Raw genomic sequence first — 20,714 nt, 5'->3', positions numbered from 1 at the left:
TTCATATGCATTGGTAATTATTACTGTGGAGATAAAAAACATACAGAGAAAAACAGATAATTTAAGTGGCAAAGTGCTAACAATTGGGGGTTAGGAAAGGTTTCCATACTGAGCACTACTGAGGCTAGTCAAGAAAGCCAAGTATTCTAAGATGAAGAGTTAAGTGAATTTTACACATGGAAGGGAACCTCTGCAAATTCATGAAGGTAGAAGATGGGATGTTAAATTTGGGGGATATCTAGTAGGTCATTTTATTTGGAGTGCTAAAATGCCTGAAAAGGAATAATAAGAGATAAAGCCTTACAGATTCTATGATCTTAATCTCAAGATTAACCAACAAATTAGTGGTAATGTATATAATTTATTCTTGCAAGCATTGATATTGGCCATAAGTATTTCCAAAGAAATAATTTCCTAAATTAAGTCAAATACAAAGCTTGGGTTTTGTTTTTTTTGTTTTGTTTTGTTTTGTTTTATTTTTTGGTGAGTTTATAACTCATAGCAACTTCTTCCCTCATTCTATCTCATTTAGACTGTTTCCCTTACAATTTGCCCTACTCATCTGTCCTCTCTGCCTTTTATTTCTCTTCCTTTGGCTTCATAGGTATTGGGAGTCCCTACTGAGGATACTTGGCCTGGAGTTTCCAAGCTGCCTAACTACAATCCAGGTAATACTGACAAAACTTTAAAATGTTCTTAGGAGAAACCATGTAAATACAACAATGGCCATTAAGTACCAGATATGAGTCTTCTGTCGGCTGTCCATTGAAATTTGGGCTAGTCAAGGTCTTTTATTCCTTTGACATTTGTCTGAGTTTTCACTTTTCTAAGAAAGAGCTCTGTGGCAAGAGGTAGAGTTAATTGACTTCTCTCAACCATAGGAAATAAAAATTGGAGCTGATCGATATTTGAAACTAACATACTGGTTAATTCTGTCTCCATTTCCTAATTCATTCAGCTTTGGATATGAAGGCAGGATATGACCTCAGAAAGAAAGAAATCAATCCTTTTATTTGTATACTCTTCACCTTGCCCATATCAAAATCAGGGACAGCAAAATCCTTTAAATCATGACTCAGAAGGCTTGCAAATAAGTTCTATTAATAAGGGTCACATAGAGAATAGATATCTAGCTAAGGAAAACCTGTGGAGGTCACTAAATTTTCCTTTGTTTAAGTCCTAGGACAGTTGCATTATGTAAAATATAGAAAGAAAACTAAAGGAAAAAACCTCTATGCATGTCCTGAAGTAAGCTATAGGTCTCTTCGTCATCATAGTGTGGAGGGGACACTGAATTCTCAGCAGCTCTGCCAGTGGAAATGTAAGTTCTGTAGATTCTTATCAAGTTAGGTAGACTTCCATTATGGACCTAATCATATAGCATATGTCTATCATTTTTGAATCAACCCAAGTTTGGGAAAGCTTATATCTAGTTGTGGAATGGTTGTGGTCATTGTTAGTCGAGGGAGTGCATTTGCAATTACTTCATCTTAATACTTCAAGGATCTGGGATTTCATGGAGAAGAGAAACAGAGCAGGTCTACTTAGACCCACAGATCACTTGGATTTCTTTAATCTTTCTGTCTGACACTTCAACAATGTTGTTTTTGCCCCCTTTGGTTTGAGCTTACCCTGGAGAGAGGCTCTTAGAGAGCAGGAAATAGTGTGTGATGGAGGAGGGGTAGGCAAATTGAAAGTGAGGAGGAGAATGAGAGAAATAGAAGGCTGAGTATTTTTGCTTTCCTACTATCCTAACTCAACCAGATGCACATCAACCAATAGACATCTTGGTTTAATCAACAAGGTTTATACAGATACTTTATAGTCTCATATAAGGTTTCCTTGGCCTTGAAGGAGAGGGAATAACTGTAAAATATGTTTGGTTGCTTTGAGAATTATGATATCCAAACTGAATGATAATATGCTAAATATAATTACTTAGCAATTGAGCTATAGTTTAGAATCCAGGAGTTCCAATCCTAACAAAAAATCAATCTCCACCCCAGCAAGTAAGTGGGTTTGGAATAGGGCCATTTCCCCAATCCTACTCCCAGCCCCTAGGGCTCAGTGAAGAAAGGCACTAACAGGCTCCTCACAAAAACCAAGGCCTTGAAAACAGTGCCATTTCCCAAGAAAGAATGAGGAAAAATGGCTCCTCATTTTCTCCCTCCCTTCATGCTTCCTCTCTTGCACTAGGACAATCAGAAATATGGTCCCTTTAAGTTTCCACAGTTTTTACTTGGATAGAAGTTTAGGGGCACAGTTATTTTATGGAAGATAAAACAAACATTATTCTAACCACTGCAATGATCACTGCCACCAGATTCCCTTCATTAATTAATTATCCTGATGAGTGTAATTAACAATAATTATTATTATAATTATAATAGCTAACATTCATGTAATGATTTAAGTTTTATAAAGGGCTCTGGATCTCCTAGGCATTTTGTTCAAATAATGATGGTGGATTTGCAGTAACTCATCCAGTCTTTTATCCAGTCTCTCTTTTGGCCAAGGTGCACACTGTTAAGAATTCTTCTTTGTTTTAAGACTGTGGTAACACACTAAAACCAAGTATTCAAAATGACTCATTCAAAAGGTGAAACCTTTTTAACTCTTCTGCTCAAGTTATTAGTAAGATATTCTAGGTACAATCAGGGTATCCCAGAAGTCTTAGTGCCATTTTAAGTTTTTAAAGCTATTTAAACATGATAGCACTAAGACTTTTAAGAAATTCTGTATATTGAAAATTGAAGAATCTGTCATGTCTTGGACACAGGACCAATGACATCAGTAACACAAACCACAATTCACAACAGGTAGTAATTTATAAGGGAGCAACAACACAGCCCAAGACCAATCTATTGTCAACTCAGAAGTATCCCCAAAGAACCATCATCCCTGACCTTGTACTTTCCACTTTCCCAAGATTTACTTTCTCCTCTCCACAGAAAAGGTGCAGGGTGTTGCTTGAAACGCTGAAGGAATCACTAAAAGGTATAAGCACCTGTGCTTGTCCCCCTCTTCTTCTAGGAACTCAGCTCCTTCCATTTCAATATTGATTTGTAAAAAGAAAATCAGTCTTCAGTAGTACTGATAGTACCGCACAGGGGGCTGACATAGTTTAGGGGATGGACATTTTACACTGGATAGCAAGGCAACACAGAGTGGCAAATCATCTTTTCCCTGCTCTCCTGATGACCTTTATTAATAGAATTAAGTTGAAAGGCTTTCTGGCCATGGTTTAAAGGGATATTCTCCCTGATTTTGATGTGGGCAAAGAGAGAAGAGTATACAATTGAAACGATTCATTTTTCTCCTTTTCTTTTTTCTCTCTTTCTTTTTCCTTCTCTCTTTCTTTCTCCCTTTCTTTCTTTCTTTCTCTCTTTCTTTTTCTTTCTTTCTTTTTTTTTTTTTTTTGGAAGCTGGCTGAGAAGTCTGTGTCCTCAACTTCAAAGGGCCAGTTGTCTTATTTTGATGTGGGCAGATTGAGAAGTAGGCTTTGAAAAGTAGGCTTTTTTTTTTTTTTTTGTTTAATGTTTTCTCCTGGGATAGCTTTCAGAGCAATATATCCAAGTGTCAGCGAGGGGATCTGATGAGCACGGATTCCCAGCCTCTCAGCAGGATCATTCTCTAACCGAAATATAAAAGTGAAATATTAAAAACCCTGGAACGTGAAATCCGTCTGCAGACTAGCCAGTGTCTTGCTTGCTTGCACCATGGGAAAAAAAGATCTACTTGAAAAAGGAGGGAGGAGAAAAAAGTGCTTTGAGTAAGAGGTTTACAGGTTTAGTAGAGCATAGTAACATCCCCTCAAAGAAGTGGGTGTTGCCCTGTGACCCCCCAAAATGCTCCTCCTTTGACTCAGCCGATAGAGCACTCCCCCTCCCCCCTCCCCCCACCCCTTTCACATGCTAACTGAGGCTCCCGTGATTGGCTGAACAATAAACTGGTCACACTTGCTAAAGGACTGCCATCTTTCACACAATTAGCCAAGACACATTAATCAAACTGGCGGGGAGAACTGGGAATGTGTCGTCTCCAGAACTAACCAGCCTGTGGTGGGGGAGGGGAAGAGGACTGGGGAAGAATTTGGGTTTTCGGTGAATAAGATTATCAGGAGTTAGCGGGAAATAAACAAGGATGGCATGGGATTAGAATGGAGAGTTTATCATCTTAAAATTTGAAGATATTAAAAATCTCAATTCTGGGAAGAGGTGGATAAGTGGATCCTGGGAGGCTGGCATAGAGAAAGAAATCCAGATGTTCAGAGCAAGCTGAAACTTTTTTCTCATTAAAATTTGCTAATATAGAATTTTAGTACGATATTAATTTACTTTTGGGACTTTTTATCCTCTCCCCTTTTTTGCAAAATACCTTCCCCCCAAGAAAATCCTGGCTTCATACTTTGGAACCCACCTCTCCTTTGAGGACCAAGAGTATTATTTCCCACAGGACCTACGGCTCTCAGAACATTCTACATTTAAAAAGTATTATTGATTTGATCATAGCTCACACGGGGACTGGAAGAACCAGTTAGAACCAAAAAAAAAAAAAAAAAAAAAAAAAAAAAAGTCTACAGTAAAAGGGAACTGATCCCAAATTAAGCAATTTGCCTTTCTTGGGAACATAAAAAACAGTTAATTTTGAGAGAAAATTAGGGTGTATAGGTTTTTTGATTTTTTTATTTACACTTCAGTGGTCCTGGTATCCTGCTCACATTTCCCAAATTTCCTTTCCTACCGAATTTTAATCCAGATTCCACCCTGACAATTGACCCAGTTTTGTCAGCCAAATGTGGGGGCAGTTTGAAGATGCTTCCAAGCATCTAGCAGCATCTAACCAGCCAAAGCTTACCAACTTTTTTGCAGGGTGTACTGTCATTATCCCATATGTGAATCTTCTTTGGTAAAGAAAGTCTTTTTTCTTCCTACCTAATTCCAGCACAGTTGCAGTTTTTATTTGTACTCACTTGTTTTGTCCGACTTCTTTTGCTTCCTCTGAAAGGGTTGGTAGTGGCTCTGTTTGCTTCCTTAAACATGGTTTTTGAAAGCTCTCATGCTGTGTGAGCTCAAATCCTAGCATTAATGTACTGCTGTGTTCATTTCACCACACTCAAAAGCACTGAATTTAAATCCCTCTCAATTCCATTCGTGGTACCAGAAGACTTTATCCTTCTCCACTAATGGTTCCAAGTTTACATCTAGATAGTGGGGGTCAAGGACAGGAGAGGATTTAGAAATAACAGTGAATGACATTAGTCAATGCATTTGCCAAATTGGCAATTAGTCCCTGATGTGTGCAAAGCATTTTATTCCAGTCTCTTTGATGCTTGTTCCCATAGGGAAGAGAGTATAGTCCAGAGAGTCCTTGGAACTTTTAAAGGAGTATCTGCTGCTGAAGTCATGACTGATTGGAGACATGAGTCCAGCAACAGGGGAGCATCCGGGATTATCCTGGTTGGTGCTCTTTCAGTTGTTAGAGGAAGGAAACCTTCACCCTGGAAGTTTTCAAATGGGAAGATTTTGGTGGAAATCTGAAAGCCTGGAAACAGTTTTTACAAAAGGCTCTGCAGGGACTGACAATCACATGTATTAGAGGGAAGCAAAGGGAATCCTACCTACAGCAGGCTCCCAGATTCCTTTCTTGTGTTTTCAGCTTTCTACCACAAGATGGAAGCAAGAAATAGCCAGCGACTTCCAAATGGTATCAGATGGCAACTTGTCAGTGACAATCTCCACTCTCAGAAGGTTCAGTTTTGATCTGAATTCCAGGATGGATGTTTCACTCTCCATAGGACAGATAAAGATTGAAATTTAAAATGATGAAAGCCCCTATTGTGATGATAAAAAGCCATAATGCTCTGAACCCAAAGGGTTTGGACCATCTCTGTGTGTGGTTATACATGTGAATACAATCAGACTTGTAGCTCACAAGTTGCCTAATAGCTGTCTGGAATGGTCTGTTAGTACAGTGGTATTCATGATCACCAGAGCTGTGTGCTATTTTAACTATAGGAATTAATTAATAGCAAGAAGTTATCAAAATGAATGACAGTTAGGATCCCTAACCTCTTTGATAACCTCCAGATTTGCATCAATGAATGTCAGTTAGATATCTGGAACTGGATATCCACTATATATCTTAAACTCAACATATCCAAAAGTGAGTTTGTCTTTTTCCCCAATCCCACTCCTCTTCCTATCTTTACTATTACTGTTGAGAGTACAGAACCTTGACTTCTCCCTCTCTCGACCCCTTATCCAATCAGTTGCCATGATTTTTTTATTTTTACTCTTGAAACATCTCTCACACACATCCCCTTTCTTTCCTTAGGCACTGTCCCTACTATGGTCTTAATCCTCATCTTCCCACACTTGAACTATGGATTCTGCCATGAGTGCTTCTCCACTCCAGTACATTCTCCATTCAGCTTTCAAAATGATCTTCCTAAATGGAAGCTCTAACCATGTTACAAACAGTATCCCTGAGTAAAATACAATGACTCTGGGATCAAATATAAAATCCTTCTTAGCACTCAAAGCCCTTTATAATCTAGGCATGCCTCAGTTTGTAATCTTCTTATATCTTAATTCCCAGCTCCCTAACTCTTTTTCCCCCTTAACTCTTGAACTAGTCCCCTGGCCTTTTCTCAAAAAAGAGAGCCCATCTCCTGAATCTGGGTATTTTTGCAGGTTGCCTTCATATATGGAATGCTCTTTTTTCCTTACTTCTGATTCCCGGCTTTCCTAACTTCAAGTCCCAATTAAATCATTTTCTACAAGAAAACTTCCTTATCCAATTTAATTCTAGTGTCTTCCCTCTTTTGATTATTTCAAATTTACTCTGGATATAGTTTGTTCACACAGTTGTTTGCATATTGTTTCTCCATTAGTCTATGAGTTCCTTGAGAATACCTTCCTATCTTCAGCACTTAGCACAGTGCCTAGGTTGACATAGCAAACTCTTAATAAATGTTCATTGATTAACGAAAGGATTTTTCACAAGCTAGAGCATTATAATATAATATTCCATAATAAAATTAAATTCAAGGGGATAAATAAATTTTACTTAGATTAAAAAAATCAACTTCACAAGTAAAAGATGGGGAGGAGGGAGGGAAGATGAGACAGTAGTTGTTCTCAAAAGGATCTAGAGATATAATAGGGTCTTAGTGGACTACAAGCTCATTAGAAGCTGAAGTATGATATGGCAGCCCAAAAACTTAATGTGATTTAAGGCTACATGGGGAGATAGGAGTCCCACTATGTGCTGACCTTATTTGCAATATTGTGTTCAGTTCTGAGCATTATGGCTCTAGAAGTGCACTGATAAGCCCAAGGGTGTCCAGAAGAAAGCAACTAAGAGGATAAAAGGCCTTGAGGCTGTGATATATGAGAATCAGTTGAAGGAAATAGGGATATTTAGCCTGAAGAAGAGAAGCCTAGGGTCATAGTGGTGGTAGTAGGGAAAAGTATTTGAAGGGCTGTTTTGCAGAAGGTTTCCTCTAGTTCTGTTTGTCCCCAGAGAGTAGAACCAAGGACAATGGTAGGAGTTACAAAGGCAAATTTAATCTTGATCTCAAAAAAAAAATTCCTAACAATTAGAGTTGTGTGAGTTGGTCTCCCACTTTAAGCATAGGCTGAATGACTATTTGTCAGATGTGTTATACTGGGGATTCTTTTTATATATATGGGTTGTACTAAATGGCACTAAGAATCCTTCCAATTCTGTAATTCATGTGATGCTACCAGGAAATACAACTCTTCTTGCCTACTCTGAGTGGCTTGTTTGAGATCTAATGCCTCCCAGTATTTCTATCTCTTATTTCACTATTCCCCCCATTTCCCACCTTCAACTCTTCTGCCTCTGAACTACTGACATCATTTTTGTCAGTCCTTCCCTTGGTCTAAAACAGGGATTCTCAACCTTTTTGTGCCTTGGATCCTTTTTCAGCCTAGTGAAGCCTAGGAACCTCTTCTCTGACTAATATTTTAAAATGCATAAAATAAAATACATGGGAAGACAAAGGAAACATATTGAAATACAGTTGTATATGTAGCTTCAAATATCAACACCAAATCAATTTGAATAGCTGATAATTTTCCTTTCACCCTCTTCTGATTATCCCATTTTATAAATTAATTGTCCTCCTTTCTGTCACCCAGATCCAAGTTGTTATTGGAGTTTGGGGTGGGGAGGACAGGAGCAGGCAATTAGGATTAAATGATTTGTCCAGAGTTCCACAGTAAGTGTTAAGTGTCTGATGTCGTATTTGAACTCCCATCCTCCTTACTTAGAAAACCTACTCTGTGGTTTGAGCTTTTAAGCCCATACTGCTTTTGAAATCTCTGTCCTAAAATGATTAAGACATTTTGGTAACAGGTTTCTAAAATGCCCTATCAGTAGAATCATAGTTTTCTACTCTTGAGTCAGAATTCCAGCAGCCTTTCCTCCCAGATGCTAATGAAAGGCCTAGCATTTGAGATGCTATGAACCATGATTGGGCTCATTACTATTTCAGTCCTAGAGCTTAGCAAAAAAGCTCCTGGGGAGTTACTATTAACATCTTTATTAACCCATTCCCCAAATCAGTCACTGAAATTAATTTAGATACACATTCCACTTTGATCTTCATTAATAGTTTCTCCTATTCCCTACATTTATTTTTAGTTTTCTCATCTTTAATTTATTTTGTGGCAATTATTAGTTTATATTGAGTAGAAGTACATGATTTTAGAGTTGGGGAAAAAGCATAGCAAATCAAAAGCAGGTAAAATGATTTTATGGAGAAAACAGTCAAGTTTTTTTCCAACTCCAGGGAGGTGCTTTGGGCCTAAAGTATGGTGCTAGTTCAATTTCTAAGATAATTTCCATCCTCAACTAAACTCTAAAATAAAGAAATATCTTAAATTGCCCCCTTCAGTGTTATACTAAAGGCATGATGATACTGTTTTGATAAATGAATCTTTGTTGCTAACCTTCAAATAAATTCGATTCAACAAATATTTTTAAATGTTTACTGTATAATTGACCATGGGCAAGTCAGAATGTTTTCCTAATGCTGAGATAGCATCATGAAAATTTGTAGCCTGTTTGTGTCTACCACAGCAACTGCTATCTTTCTTGAGAAGATGAGCTTCCTTTCCTTTTGAATAAACATTACCATATTATTGTATACTGGGAATGTTTGGCATTACAAGGCTTATAGTCTCTTCTTGTATGGTTGAGATGCCAAAATATTCTATAGAGGAAGGTTTTTATCAATTACTCATCTGTAAAATGGAGATACTAGACTTGATGATTTATGATTTATCTTTCAGTTCTAAATTTATGATTCTTTCATCCAGAAACCACTGTTCTAGGTCCTGGGGTTACAAAGACAAAGTAGAAGTAGTCCTTGTCCTCAAGGAATTTTTATTTGACCATCAAAACTTGTGATTTTTAAACTTTTGATTAAAAAGTTTGCAGAATAAATGGTTTTAGTTGTTGTGATGTATCCAGGAATTAGTTTGATTTCTGAGAGTCCCTATTTAACAGGCAGGATTCCCGTTGGAAGGCAACAGGGATGTCTTGGTATTATTCCTAGGATTTTTCCTCATCTCCTCATTATTTGAACAGATAGAATTACAATCTAGAAAAGACTTGATAGTTCATTTAGTCCAACCCCTTCATTTTACAGATGATGAAAATGAGACTGAAAAGAGAGACCACAATTACTCAGAAAGTAGAAGGGTCTGGATTCCAATCACATCCTCTAATTGAATCCAGTACACTTTCAATTATACTGTATAGGAACTACTGTTTGTTCCTTAGAATCAAGTTCTTAGTGATAGATCATAAATTTCCCAATAGCTTCTTTCTGATGCCCCAAGAAAGTTGATTTTAAATCTTTGGAGGAAAATGTAAACATGAGTGCCCTAGCTCCATTCCACAGGATACCTTCTTCAAAATTGCCTGAAAATACTTTGGCATCCTGACCATACAAGAAGAGACTATATAAGCCTAGGAGATTTTAAACAATTTCATCTACTCAAGAAATATGGCAATTGCTTTGATAGACACAAATAGACCACATATTTTCATAATGCTACTTCAGCTTTAACAAAACATTCAGATATGCATACATATATGCACTTCACAGTAGTTTAAAGGGTGTTTTTTAAGTTACTTTTAAGATATAGCCAAAGAAGAGTAGCAACATTATTAATTGCTCAAATATATGGTATCTTGAGAATGTCTTGAATTTGATAAATAGTGGGAGACAGTTTGACAAGATAACCTTGGTCAACTATGACAAAACCATAGTAACTGGAAAATGTTTTAAGTAGAGTTCAAATAGTGATACCACGGTAATGTTAGCCACTAATCAGCAAGTGTTTGTTGATTAAGCAGTAACCAAGTTTCCATTAGTTGTGTATTTGACTTCATTAAACATTTATGTAAAATATAGCCTTTTATTAGGATAGCAACAGTATAACTTTTGTTTTTATTTTATTGTTATCAAGGTCTTCAATGGTAGATTGGTTCCTTTTTGCAAATTTTTGATGTCTCTTCTTCTCAAAAATTCCATTGTTCTCAAAGGGAATCCTAAAAAGATTTGGAAAGGAAAGAGAGCTAAAGTCTTGCCAATGATTTGCTACAAAATAGTTGTGATAGGAATGAAGAGGAGGCCACATTACAGACCTGTTATTTTTAGAAGAGGTTGAAAACAGAAGAACCAATTCCTCCTGGAATGGTGTTGGGTAAAACACTTGTCTATTGGGGGAGCATTCTCTCATTGATTGGGGCAGTTTAACTACATGAAAAATCAATATGAGAGATGCAAGGTCACTTTCATCAGGTTATCTGAATGGGAGTGGGAGGGTGGGCTAGTCTAGCGAGATAAAAGCTTTGAGATTTAAAAGACTTGATTGTGCTTCCCAGATCTTGAACAGGTACTTTTTCCCTCAGTTTATCCAAGTATGAGACAGACCTAGGAGGAAAATATTTCAGAGTTAATCAGGAAACTGAGAAATATTTATTCAGCTTCTACTATGTGCAACACATTGTGCTTTGAGGTCCAAAATTGTAATTTTAGGAAGCTTTAATCATCATCAAGAAACATAAAACCTCCCTTTTGCTGAAAGAATTTATGAGAATTGGGTTCTGCTTTTGATATCATGCTTCCATTTCATTAGACACAACTTAAAATCTGCATACTTGATTTAAAAAAGAAAAAGCCCATTTTGTCCTTTTTATAGAAAATGAATATAATCACATGACCATGATTGAGCCACATCAATGAGCCTTTCCATAGCCATGTATCCTGCCAACTAGAGTGGAATTATGGTGTATGCAGAGGTGTATAGATAAATGTTTGGCACTGGTTCTCCCCCCAAAAAATTGTATATATGACATACTTTTAAGTTTATTTTGTGTTATTAACATTTTCCCATTACTATTGAACCTCAATACAAAATAAATTAAATCTTACAGGAAGGATTGCTGATTGCAGAGGTGCAAATGTTCTCATTGAAAATAACAGTCATCTCTTATGCACCAGTATGAGCTGGTTCCAGCAATCAGGAGGCAGATCTCATCTCAATATGAAAAATTTTTTCTAACAATTAGGAATGCCTAAAAGAAGAATATATTGCTTTGAGGGATGACTTTCCTGTCACTAGAGATATTTAAAAGTTGGCTGAGCAATCACATGTCAGAGATATTATAGAAGGGTATCTTATTTAGGTTCAAGTTGTATAGATAAAGCTTATTCTATCATACAATGAAAATAGCTTTGATTTTGGAATCAAAGGGCTTGTATTCAAATTCTGCCTTTGACACTTACTGTGTTGTCTGACTCTGGGCAAGTCACCTAACCTGCAGGTTTAGTTTGTTAATTTATAAAATGAGGGGACTGACCTCTAAATCTATGTTTTCATAGTTCTAAATCTATGAATTTATATAGCCTCCATAGACCCTTGCAATTCAAGAGTATGTGACTTCAAGTCCAGTCTTTGGGAGTACCAACTAAGTTTATCAGATATGATACAAAAGTTTAACTTCAAGGCACATTACTCCAGCCTATTATTATTTTATTCATTTTTTAAAATGCTCACATTCAGAAAATACATCATTTTCATGATACTACTAAGTAGAAGAAAGCCTGGCTGGTGAAAATATGGTGAGTCATTAAGTTTGGAGCCCTGAACTTGAAAGACAGGTTTAGGGCCCTGCCTCTTTCTCTCCCAATAACTTGCATACCCTGATTGTCCTCTTTGGAAATATTGAGTTCATGCCAGGAGATTTGGAGAATAGCGTTTTTTATAATCACTGTCACTGCATTGTTTGACCAAGGAGATTCTCTAAGTATGAACTTCAAGCAATTACCCAAGCCTCAGATTTACTCAGCATAGTTTGATCTTACAAACCTCAATTTTTAATCAACTCTAATGATCTTTGTTCCAGAAGGCAAAGTTTCAATATCTACCTCAACTCTGTCTTTTATAGATAAGAAATCAAATGGCATGTACTCCTAGTATAAGCTAATGGAAACAATCAACCAATAACCATTTATTAATTGACTACTCTGTCCTAGGGCAGCTAAGTCATACAATGATGGATAAAGCATCAGGCCTGGAGTCAGAAAGGACTCTGAAATGTTCTAACTGTGTAACTCTGGGCAAGTCATTTAACCCTATTTGCCTCAGTTTGCTCATTTATAAAATAAGCTGCGGAAGGAAATAGCAAACCACTCCAGTATTTTTGCCAAGAAACCCCCAAATGTGGTCCCAAAGAGTTGAACCTGACTGAAAAGACTGAACAACAATAGCTAAGCATTAAGTTAGTTTGGGAACTTGGATTCTACTTTGGTACTTATATATGATGTTCATTTGTTTTGCAGAGTTTAAATTACTTGATCCATTTCTCCTACTGCAAAATAGCTTCTGAAGAATGATGTAAGAGGGTTTCCAGAAGGGGGAAAATAAAGATTGTTTTCTTCTCTACCTCCCCCACTCACCTTCTGTCACTTGAAATCTGAGACAGTAGCTAGAAAAGAACAAAAGATGCACCACAAAAGCAGGAAAAGAGGAAGAAAGCCAGTGTAGTTTTTGCTTTGGAATAACTGCTTCATTTGACGATATTATGATGAGGAGGAAGAGAGAGAACATCTAGGGGAATGAAAGGAGGGAATGGGAAAAAAGGAAGAGGAAAAGAAGGTAAAAAGATCTAATGCAGATGAAAAAATGTAGAAATGCAGGGAAGAAATGAGAAAAAAATACAAGTTCAGTCAGAAATAAAAAGTATCAGGGGCAAGGGAAGGAAAAAGCCTCAAAGATCTCAAGGCTAATGTGAGGAATAATTGTTATGTATGGTCATATAATAAAGCAAAAAGTATCAGATTGTAAAAAAAACAAACAAACAAAAAAAAACAAAACCCTAAAAATCCAGGGGAAAAGAAAGAGAAGGAATGAGAACTTCAGTATTGTGTTTATGTGGCACTGGGAACTGAATGAGTGTTTATGGAATGGGGGGGGTGTCATCAGAGAAAACTTGTAAGTATACAGCATGAAAATACTTTATTTAATCTGTGATTTTAAAAAATGAGGGAATAGCTGAGTGATAACTTTAGAAATTGATCATTGTAGTATGGTGTTTGGATTTTTAAAACGCTGGCAAAATCTATTATATAGTACTTCTATAGATCCATGAATAGGCACCATTAATGCAGGTTGTAATCTATATCCATTCCTTTTTTTCATATCAGCATGGTAACTATGGTAGATAAAGTGCCACACCTAGAATCTGGAACATATGAGTTCAGATTATATTTCTCATATTGATTAGCTGTATGACTACAGAGAAGTCACTTCAGTCTCTGAGCCTCAGTTTCTTCATCTATAAAATGGGAATAATAAACATAATACTATACCAATAGGATCTACTTGACATGATTGTGGTCAAGCTCAGAGGACATAACATATGGAAAATGCTTTGAAACATTTTAAAGCAGTATATAGGTACCATTACTCATCCATATTTAAATATAAGTACCAAACATTGTCCAAAGGCAAATAAAAATGATTTTCTGATTATCCATTTTGGATTATCCCTAGCAGAATGCCTTTCTATTGTTGCAGGTCAGATTATATGAACAGTTACCTTAAGATAATAAGAACACTTCTAAAATTGTACATGTTTATCATATTTTAGATTATTTGCTTTCTAGGGGAGGAGGTGAAGGGGAAGGAGGGAGAAAAATTTGGAATGCAAGTTTTTGCAAGGATAAATGTTGAAATCTATCTTTGCATATATTTTGAAAATAAAAAGCTATTATTTTTTTTTTAAAAAAGAAAGAAAACTTCTAAAAGTTGCCTCACCTTATTGCATTGCGTAGAGGGGGCAGTGGCACAGTGGATAGAGTGCTGGTTCTGAAGTCAGGAAGACTTGAGTTCAGTGTAGCTTCAGATATTAGCTGGATGAGTCACTCAACCACTGTTTTGCCTCAGTTTCCCACCTGCATAATAGGGGAAATAACAGCACTTACCTTGCAGGGCTATTGTGAGGGTCCAATGAGATAGTATTTGTAAATGGTGCTTGGTATAGTGTTTGGCACATAGTAGTAAATGCTCATTCTCTTCCTCTCCTCCTTTTGCTATAGTTTTACTTCATTTATCACTGGAATTATTTCTATTTTGCCCTGCAACAGAACTCATGTTTTGTTCCAGCAACAAAATAGAAAACTTTCTAGGTTAATGATCTAAGTTACTAGTTTCCCCCACCAAATTGCCTTGTTACATGTATTTATTTTTGATAAATACTTATACATGGGCATTTTGGCTCTCTTTCCCTCCCTTTCCCCAATTGAATATAGAATCCTTGGGAGAGGATACTGTTTCATTTTTTCCCCTTGGTATTCCGAGTACGTTGAACTCAGCCTCGCACAGAGAAGACATAAATAAATGCTTCTTTGCCTGACTTCTTTTGTGTCCCTTATAGCATTCAACACAGCCTTCTGCATATAGATGGTGTTTGAGAATTTCTTGTTAGCTCTGTATTTAGTGATTCTTTCTCTAAAGCCTTTAGAATGTTCATAAAATAGTTGGCAATGCCTTAAAGAACGTTTTTGGCATAGGATTAGTTGGTTTTTAGGTGAGGGAGAATGTTCCCCCCCCCATCCATTTCATTTTTAATCATTCTGTGGAATTCCTTTTCCAGAGTGGTTCCTGCTGAGTAAGCCCCAGAGTCTTCAGGTCGTCTGGAACAGGTAAACCACCTAGAACACCCTTTCTCTAAGCAGAAACCAAAGAGCGAACTGGACCTAGCATCCAGTAGTGTCACTGAGCACCTGCATCTTTTGACCGTAGCCACTATGGAAATGAAGGCGGCGATTGATAGGAAATTGTCTGTGAGTTGTTGATTTTTCTGTATAACCATTTTACCCTCAATGCTTTCGGTCATTAAATTTGTTTTGTGCCCTCTCCTTAGAGCACTAGATCCTCAGAGGAGGGAGTGTTAGCTAGCAGGAAAACCTTGTGGGTTTATTATTCTCATATACATGGAAACTAAACATCATTGAGTGGCTATTTGGGGTGGGGGGCACTTGATTCATGGAGGTCATGCTTTCCCAGGCCCTCTCTGCGCAGTCTCAGCTCAGACCACGGCAGACTTTTATTACCAGCTTTCAACAAACCCCAGTTTCTTTTGCAAAGAAAAACAGATAATAGGAACATTCCCAGAATAGTTAGCTAACTAAGCTGTGCCAGGCAACCTAAAGGCTGGAGAAGAACTCGGCGTCTTCGGACAATGACCAATTACAATAACCGGCATTATTTGATCGGAGACTAATTAGCCAAGGCCCTGTTCTTTTTGCTTCACTGAAGTCACAGAAAGCACATCCAGGGAAAAGGAGCTCAGATGTCAAAGGAAAGCACACTTTCACAGGTGGGGAGATGGAGAAAAGGATTTCATCTGCCAAAGATCCTATCTAAACCTGGGAATATTTTCCACTGAAAATCACGTGCACTTGAAGGAAGGCAAACTGAGTTTGCTCTTTGCGCATTTTGAAGGCTTTTTAAAGTTCATGAGCACAGAGTGGGGGCTGGGGAGGGGGGCAGCCAATTCAGCAGCTTAGGTGTATGTCACAAACACACATACATAGTGAAAGCTATCAGAGGGACTTCTGGCTAGCATGTCATCATGATTCTGTACTGTTTTTTAAAAGCTCAGTAGGGCCCGAGATCCAGTGTCACTTACACAGCCAACTTGGAGGTAGGCTCAAAGGGACTTTCATTTATCATCTCATTCCAGGGATGGCATGAACACAGCTCTGTAAACACCCACTTGTCTGCATGCCTGGGCTGCCTAACCCCACTGACTTGGAGTTAAGGTTGCATTCCTTTATTTCCCTCAGCTGCTGAGATGTTTCTCTCCAAAAACAAACAAAAACAACAATCCACCCCCCAAACACAAAGCACCCCAAAATTTACATCTTACAACATAGGAGAGGATTTTGCTGCTCCTAGAGGTAGGCAGGATGGCATCTTCTTGAATGCCTCTCTGAGCTTGTCCCACTTTTTATTCCTCCTGTAGCATCAGAACTAAACATCTTCTCTTGCTTATAGCACTATCTAATTGATACTTTATCCTTTAGGCTCCACTCATACTCCTTTTGACTTCTGGGACCAAAACTTCTTTCCCTGGCAACCACTCCCTTATATATGTTGTTTTCCCCATTAGATTGTAAGAACAAAGACCGTCACCTGTTTTTGAATTTGAACAAAAATACAAATTCTCGGTTCTAATGATGTACCTAGGAGATAGTAAGGGCTTAAAATGCTTTTTGATTCATTCATGGAACAATGCATGTATGAGCTCATGAAAAGCTTACAAAAGATTTTACATCTGCTATTAGAAAGTGTGCTGAGAAAAAATGTCACCATCATTTGATCTCATTGGGGTATCATGTTGGCTTCTGAGAGGAGCCATGGTGTTCACTGGACTGAATTAGCCTGTAAATTCTTGAGTGAAATGCCCCTGGCTTGATAGCAATCACTCACTTTATACTTAACCAAGTACCACCCACATGCTCCTTGCCCTGACCATCAAGCAACAACAAAGCATCTCCCATGTTGTTTCTGATTGGGAAATAGCAATGTGTGTGACAGGCTCGTTGTCTTATTATGAGCAGCTGCTTCATTGATACTACAGAATTTGGAGCATTAAAAGTCATCCTTTCCAGCCTGGTACTGTGCTGGCTTTGGAGTGAGTGGATCTAGGTTCCAGACTCACTTTTGCTCCCTCACAACCTGTATGATCTTCTCCAAATAACCTCAGTTTCTTTGCCTGGAAGATAAGAAATGTGAAATGACTTCTAAGTGTTTTTCTATCTCTAAATTTATAGTCCTATGATCAAAATTTCTGGCCCATGAAACTTACAGATCCTTTTAGTTCTGAAACTGTGGTCCTATGAATTACTTGGAAGAATGATTGCCCAAAGAACAAATGATCTCCTACTAAGAAAGATCCTGTAAACAAGAGCGAGGTTGGTGGAAAAAGAGCTCTTTCATTCACAGGCAAGAAACTTAGAGTCAAATTCTGACAATGCTTCGAGTATCCCTTAACTTCTCTGAGCTCTGGCTTCCTCGTGTGTAAGATGAGGAATTTGAACTAGGGCAGAGGGCCTAAACCTTTTTCCATATTATGGATTCACTTTACTGAAACTATGAACCTTTTCTCAGAATAATGCTTTTAAATGTACAAAATAAAATATACCAGATTATAAAGAAAATCAATTATTTTAAAATAAAGTTGTGAAAATTTATACTTTTTTAAAAAAAACAGGTTCTCAGTTCCCAGGTTATAAATTCCAAGATTAGATGATTTCCAAGGCTTTTTCCAGCTCTAAAAACTATGCTCCTGTGTCTTTGTGGTCAATGGGATTCCACTGAATACCCATGAGAAATCCTTGCATCTGAAGCCAATCTATTTGTTAAGAAATCAAGGATATTGCCGTAAACCCTTAAGAGTATCCAAATTCTAGATATGTTCTGTAGTAACCAGCTAGTGTTTTCCACAGTCACTTGAGATTGAATTGAATTTTATTGTTACACATAATTCTTCTTCTTAACTTCTGAAATGAGACACTAAGATCTTTATACACAGAAGAAATTTCAAGTTACATGTATAATTGTAATATTTCCAAATTTTAATAAGCACTGGATGCTATCACTTCTGAAATTTTAGCCAGGTGAAAGAGTGCCATGTCCTTTGAGTTGATATTGGAAGGAAAAGTCCAAGACAGGATTCTTTTGAAATTTTTATTAATGAACTTTTAATAATAGGGTAGACCTTCTTTGCCCTGCTAAATACTTTTTTGTCCTGCAGGTTCCACTCCTGATTTAGCAGGAAGGCTATTTGAGGATAGAGTTGATTATAGTGATTTATGACATAATTTCATGACAGCCGTAGTTTTGTCATTTTTTTTAGTCCCAAAGTAGAAGGTACTTTCTACTCTTTGTACAACATATTTCAGAAGATGATAGCAAGAAGTCAATAGGAAAAGTGATGGAGAAAACAAGATCAGAGATTTATTCCTAGGAGGATTTACTTTTTTTCCATAAGTGCAGCCATAATATATATTATGGGTAATAATCTTTAGAGAGAATATAGTACTTGGAGGGAGCTAATGGGATCAAGATTTTAGCCCATGAAATTCCTATTAGGGCTTCTCTTGCTGAAGGCTTTCTATTCATATCATGAAACATGGAGGAGAAGCATAAAATAAAAAGGCGAAGCACAGATCACTGGCATCAATAATACACACTGATCCTTTGGCTCTTGGCACAAGATTCACAAATACACTCTTAGAAAAACTCTTAAAGAAACATTCAAATTGTGGGGAGAAAAAAGACGCTAGACCCCAAGGCCTCATGGGATGGAATGGGATGGGATGGGATGGGATGGGATGGGATGGGATGGGATGGGATGAGAGGAAGAAAGAAACCCTGATCCACCTCAAATTTGCTGCTGGGAAAACCACAGGAGAGAAGAGGGAAGTGGATGGAACAAAATTGAAGAGGAACTCGCCTAAGTGCAAAAGCTTGGTGGCCTGAGGTGTGGTGATGGAAAGCATGCCATTTGTTAACTTGCTAATTATTCTTACTATGTGCTAAGCCCCGTTGTTTTTATACTCCTAGCATGTAAGTATTGTCAATACCCTCTAAATTTGGACACCCTTGGGCAAAGCTCTCATTGTCCTACCCTAGTTATGGCTCTATCATTGGCAGTCACCTGGTAGAAGAGATAAGTGCATAATAGCAATGATTTGTAAGAGTAAGTTAGGAATTATTGTCAAGAGTACCAAAAAACTTTTATGAGACATATCCCTAGGTGAGATGGACAGAACTGAAAAGAAGTCTTCATATCACTCCTCATAGATCTTCTACATCTATCCATCCATCCATCTATTTATCTGTCTATCTGTCTATCTATCTGCCTACCTACCTACTTATCTTGTACCTATCTATCTGATGTCTTTCCCATTAGAATAGAAATCCTTGAGAAAAAATATTATATTTTTCTTTATATCCTTAGCACTTACCACTGTAGCTAGCACATAATAATCATTTAACAAATTAGTCTTCCCTTACGCTGTTCTTTTATTTATTTTTAACATTTATTTTTTTAAAATTTTGAGTTCCTATTTTTCTTTCTCTCTCTCAACCTTTGCTACCTATTAAGAAGGCAAGCAATATAATGTAAGTTATATGTATATAAGAAAGCATGCAAAACATATTTCCTTATTAGCCATGTTGCCAAAAATGAATAAATAAATAATAAAGAACATTAAAGAAAGTGAAAAAATGCTTCAATTTACACTAATTCGTCTCTGTCTGGAGATGTGTAGCATTTTTCATCAAGGGTCCTTTGGAATTGTCTTGAATGATCATTATATTGATTAGAGTAGAAGTCTTTCACAGTTGATCATTATAATACTGCTGTTACTGTGTACAGTGTTCTCCTGGTTCTGTTTATTTCCCTTGCATCAATTCATATAAGTCTTCCCAGATTTTTCTGAAACCTTACCCCTCATCATTTCTTTTAGTACAATAGCTTTCCATCACAATCATATAGCACAACTTGTTCAACCATTTTCCAATTGATGGGCATTCCCACAATCTCCAATTCTTTGCCACCAAAAAGAGCTATTAAAATATATTTGTACATATAGGTCCTTTTCCCCTCTTTTTTGATCTCTTTGACATACAGACCTAGTAATGGTATTGCTAAGTCTAAAATTATGCACATTTTTATAGCTAGCCTCTTGGTTTTACTTTCAAATTGTTTTCCAGAATGGTGAGACCAACAATGCATTAGTTTTCACATTCCCTCCAGCATTTGTCCTTTTATCTTTTGGTCAGGTTAGCCAAGCCCATGGTTGTGAAGTGGTTTCTCAGAGTTTCTTTAATTTACATTTCTTTCATCAGTATTGATTTAGAGCAATTTTTTGTAAATATTGATAGCTTTGATTTCTTCTCCTGAAAACTACTTGTTCATATCCGTTTACTATTATCAGTTGGAGAATAGCTCCTAATTTTATGAATTTGTCTCAGTTCTCTATATATTTGAGAAATTTGGTCCTTATCAATGAAACTTGATGTAAATTTTTTCTCCATTTCCTGTTTTTCTTTTCTAGAATTCCCTAAATATTCCATCACATCATCTTCAAA

General features: G+C 37.1%; 1 protein-coding gene across 1 annotated transcript in view; it reads left to right on the top strand.

Moving 5' to 3' along the window:
* The window catches only part of CDK15 (cyclin dependent kinase 15), a 99,917-nt gene that overhangs the window by 57,425 nt on the left and 21,778 nt on the right, over positions 1-20,714 (top strand). Inside the window, exons 10-11 of the mRNA XM_074299044.1 lie at positions 605-668; positions 15,202-15,250. Coding sequence (XP_074155145.1) covers positions 605-668; positions 15,202-15,250 — 113 coding nt within the window. The remainder of the gene's footprint in view (positions 1-604; positions 669-15,201; positions 15,251-20,714) is intronic.

The sequence above is a fragment of the Sminthopsis crassicaudata genome, chromosome 3, assembly GCF_048593235.1.
Source record: "Sminthopsis crassicaudata isolate SCR6 chromosome 3, ASM4859323v1, whole genome shotgun sequence".
Taxonomy (NCBI): domain Eukaryota; kingdom Metazoa; phylum Chordata; class Mammalia; order Dasyuromorphia; family Dasyuridae; genus Sminthopsis; species Sminthopsis crassicaudata.
This window is presented reverse-complemented; position numbering and strand designations above follow the sequence as displayed.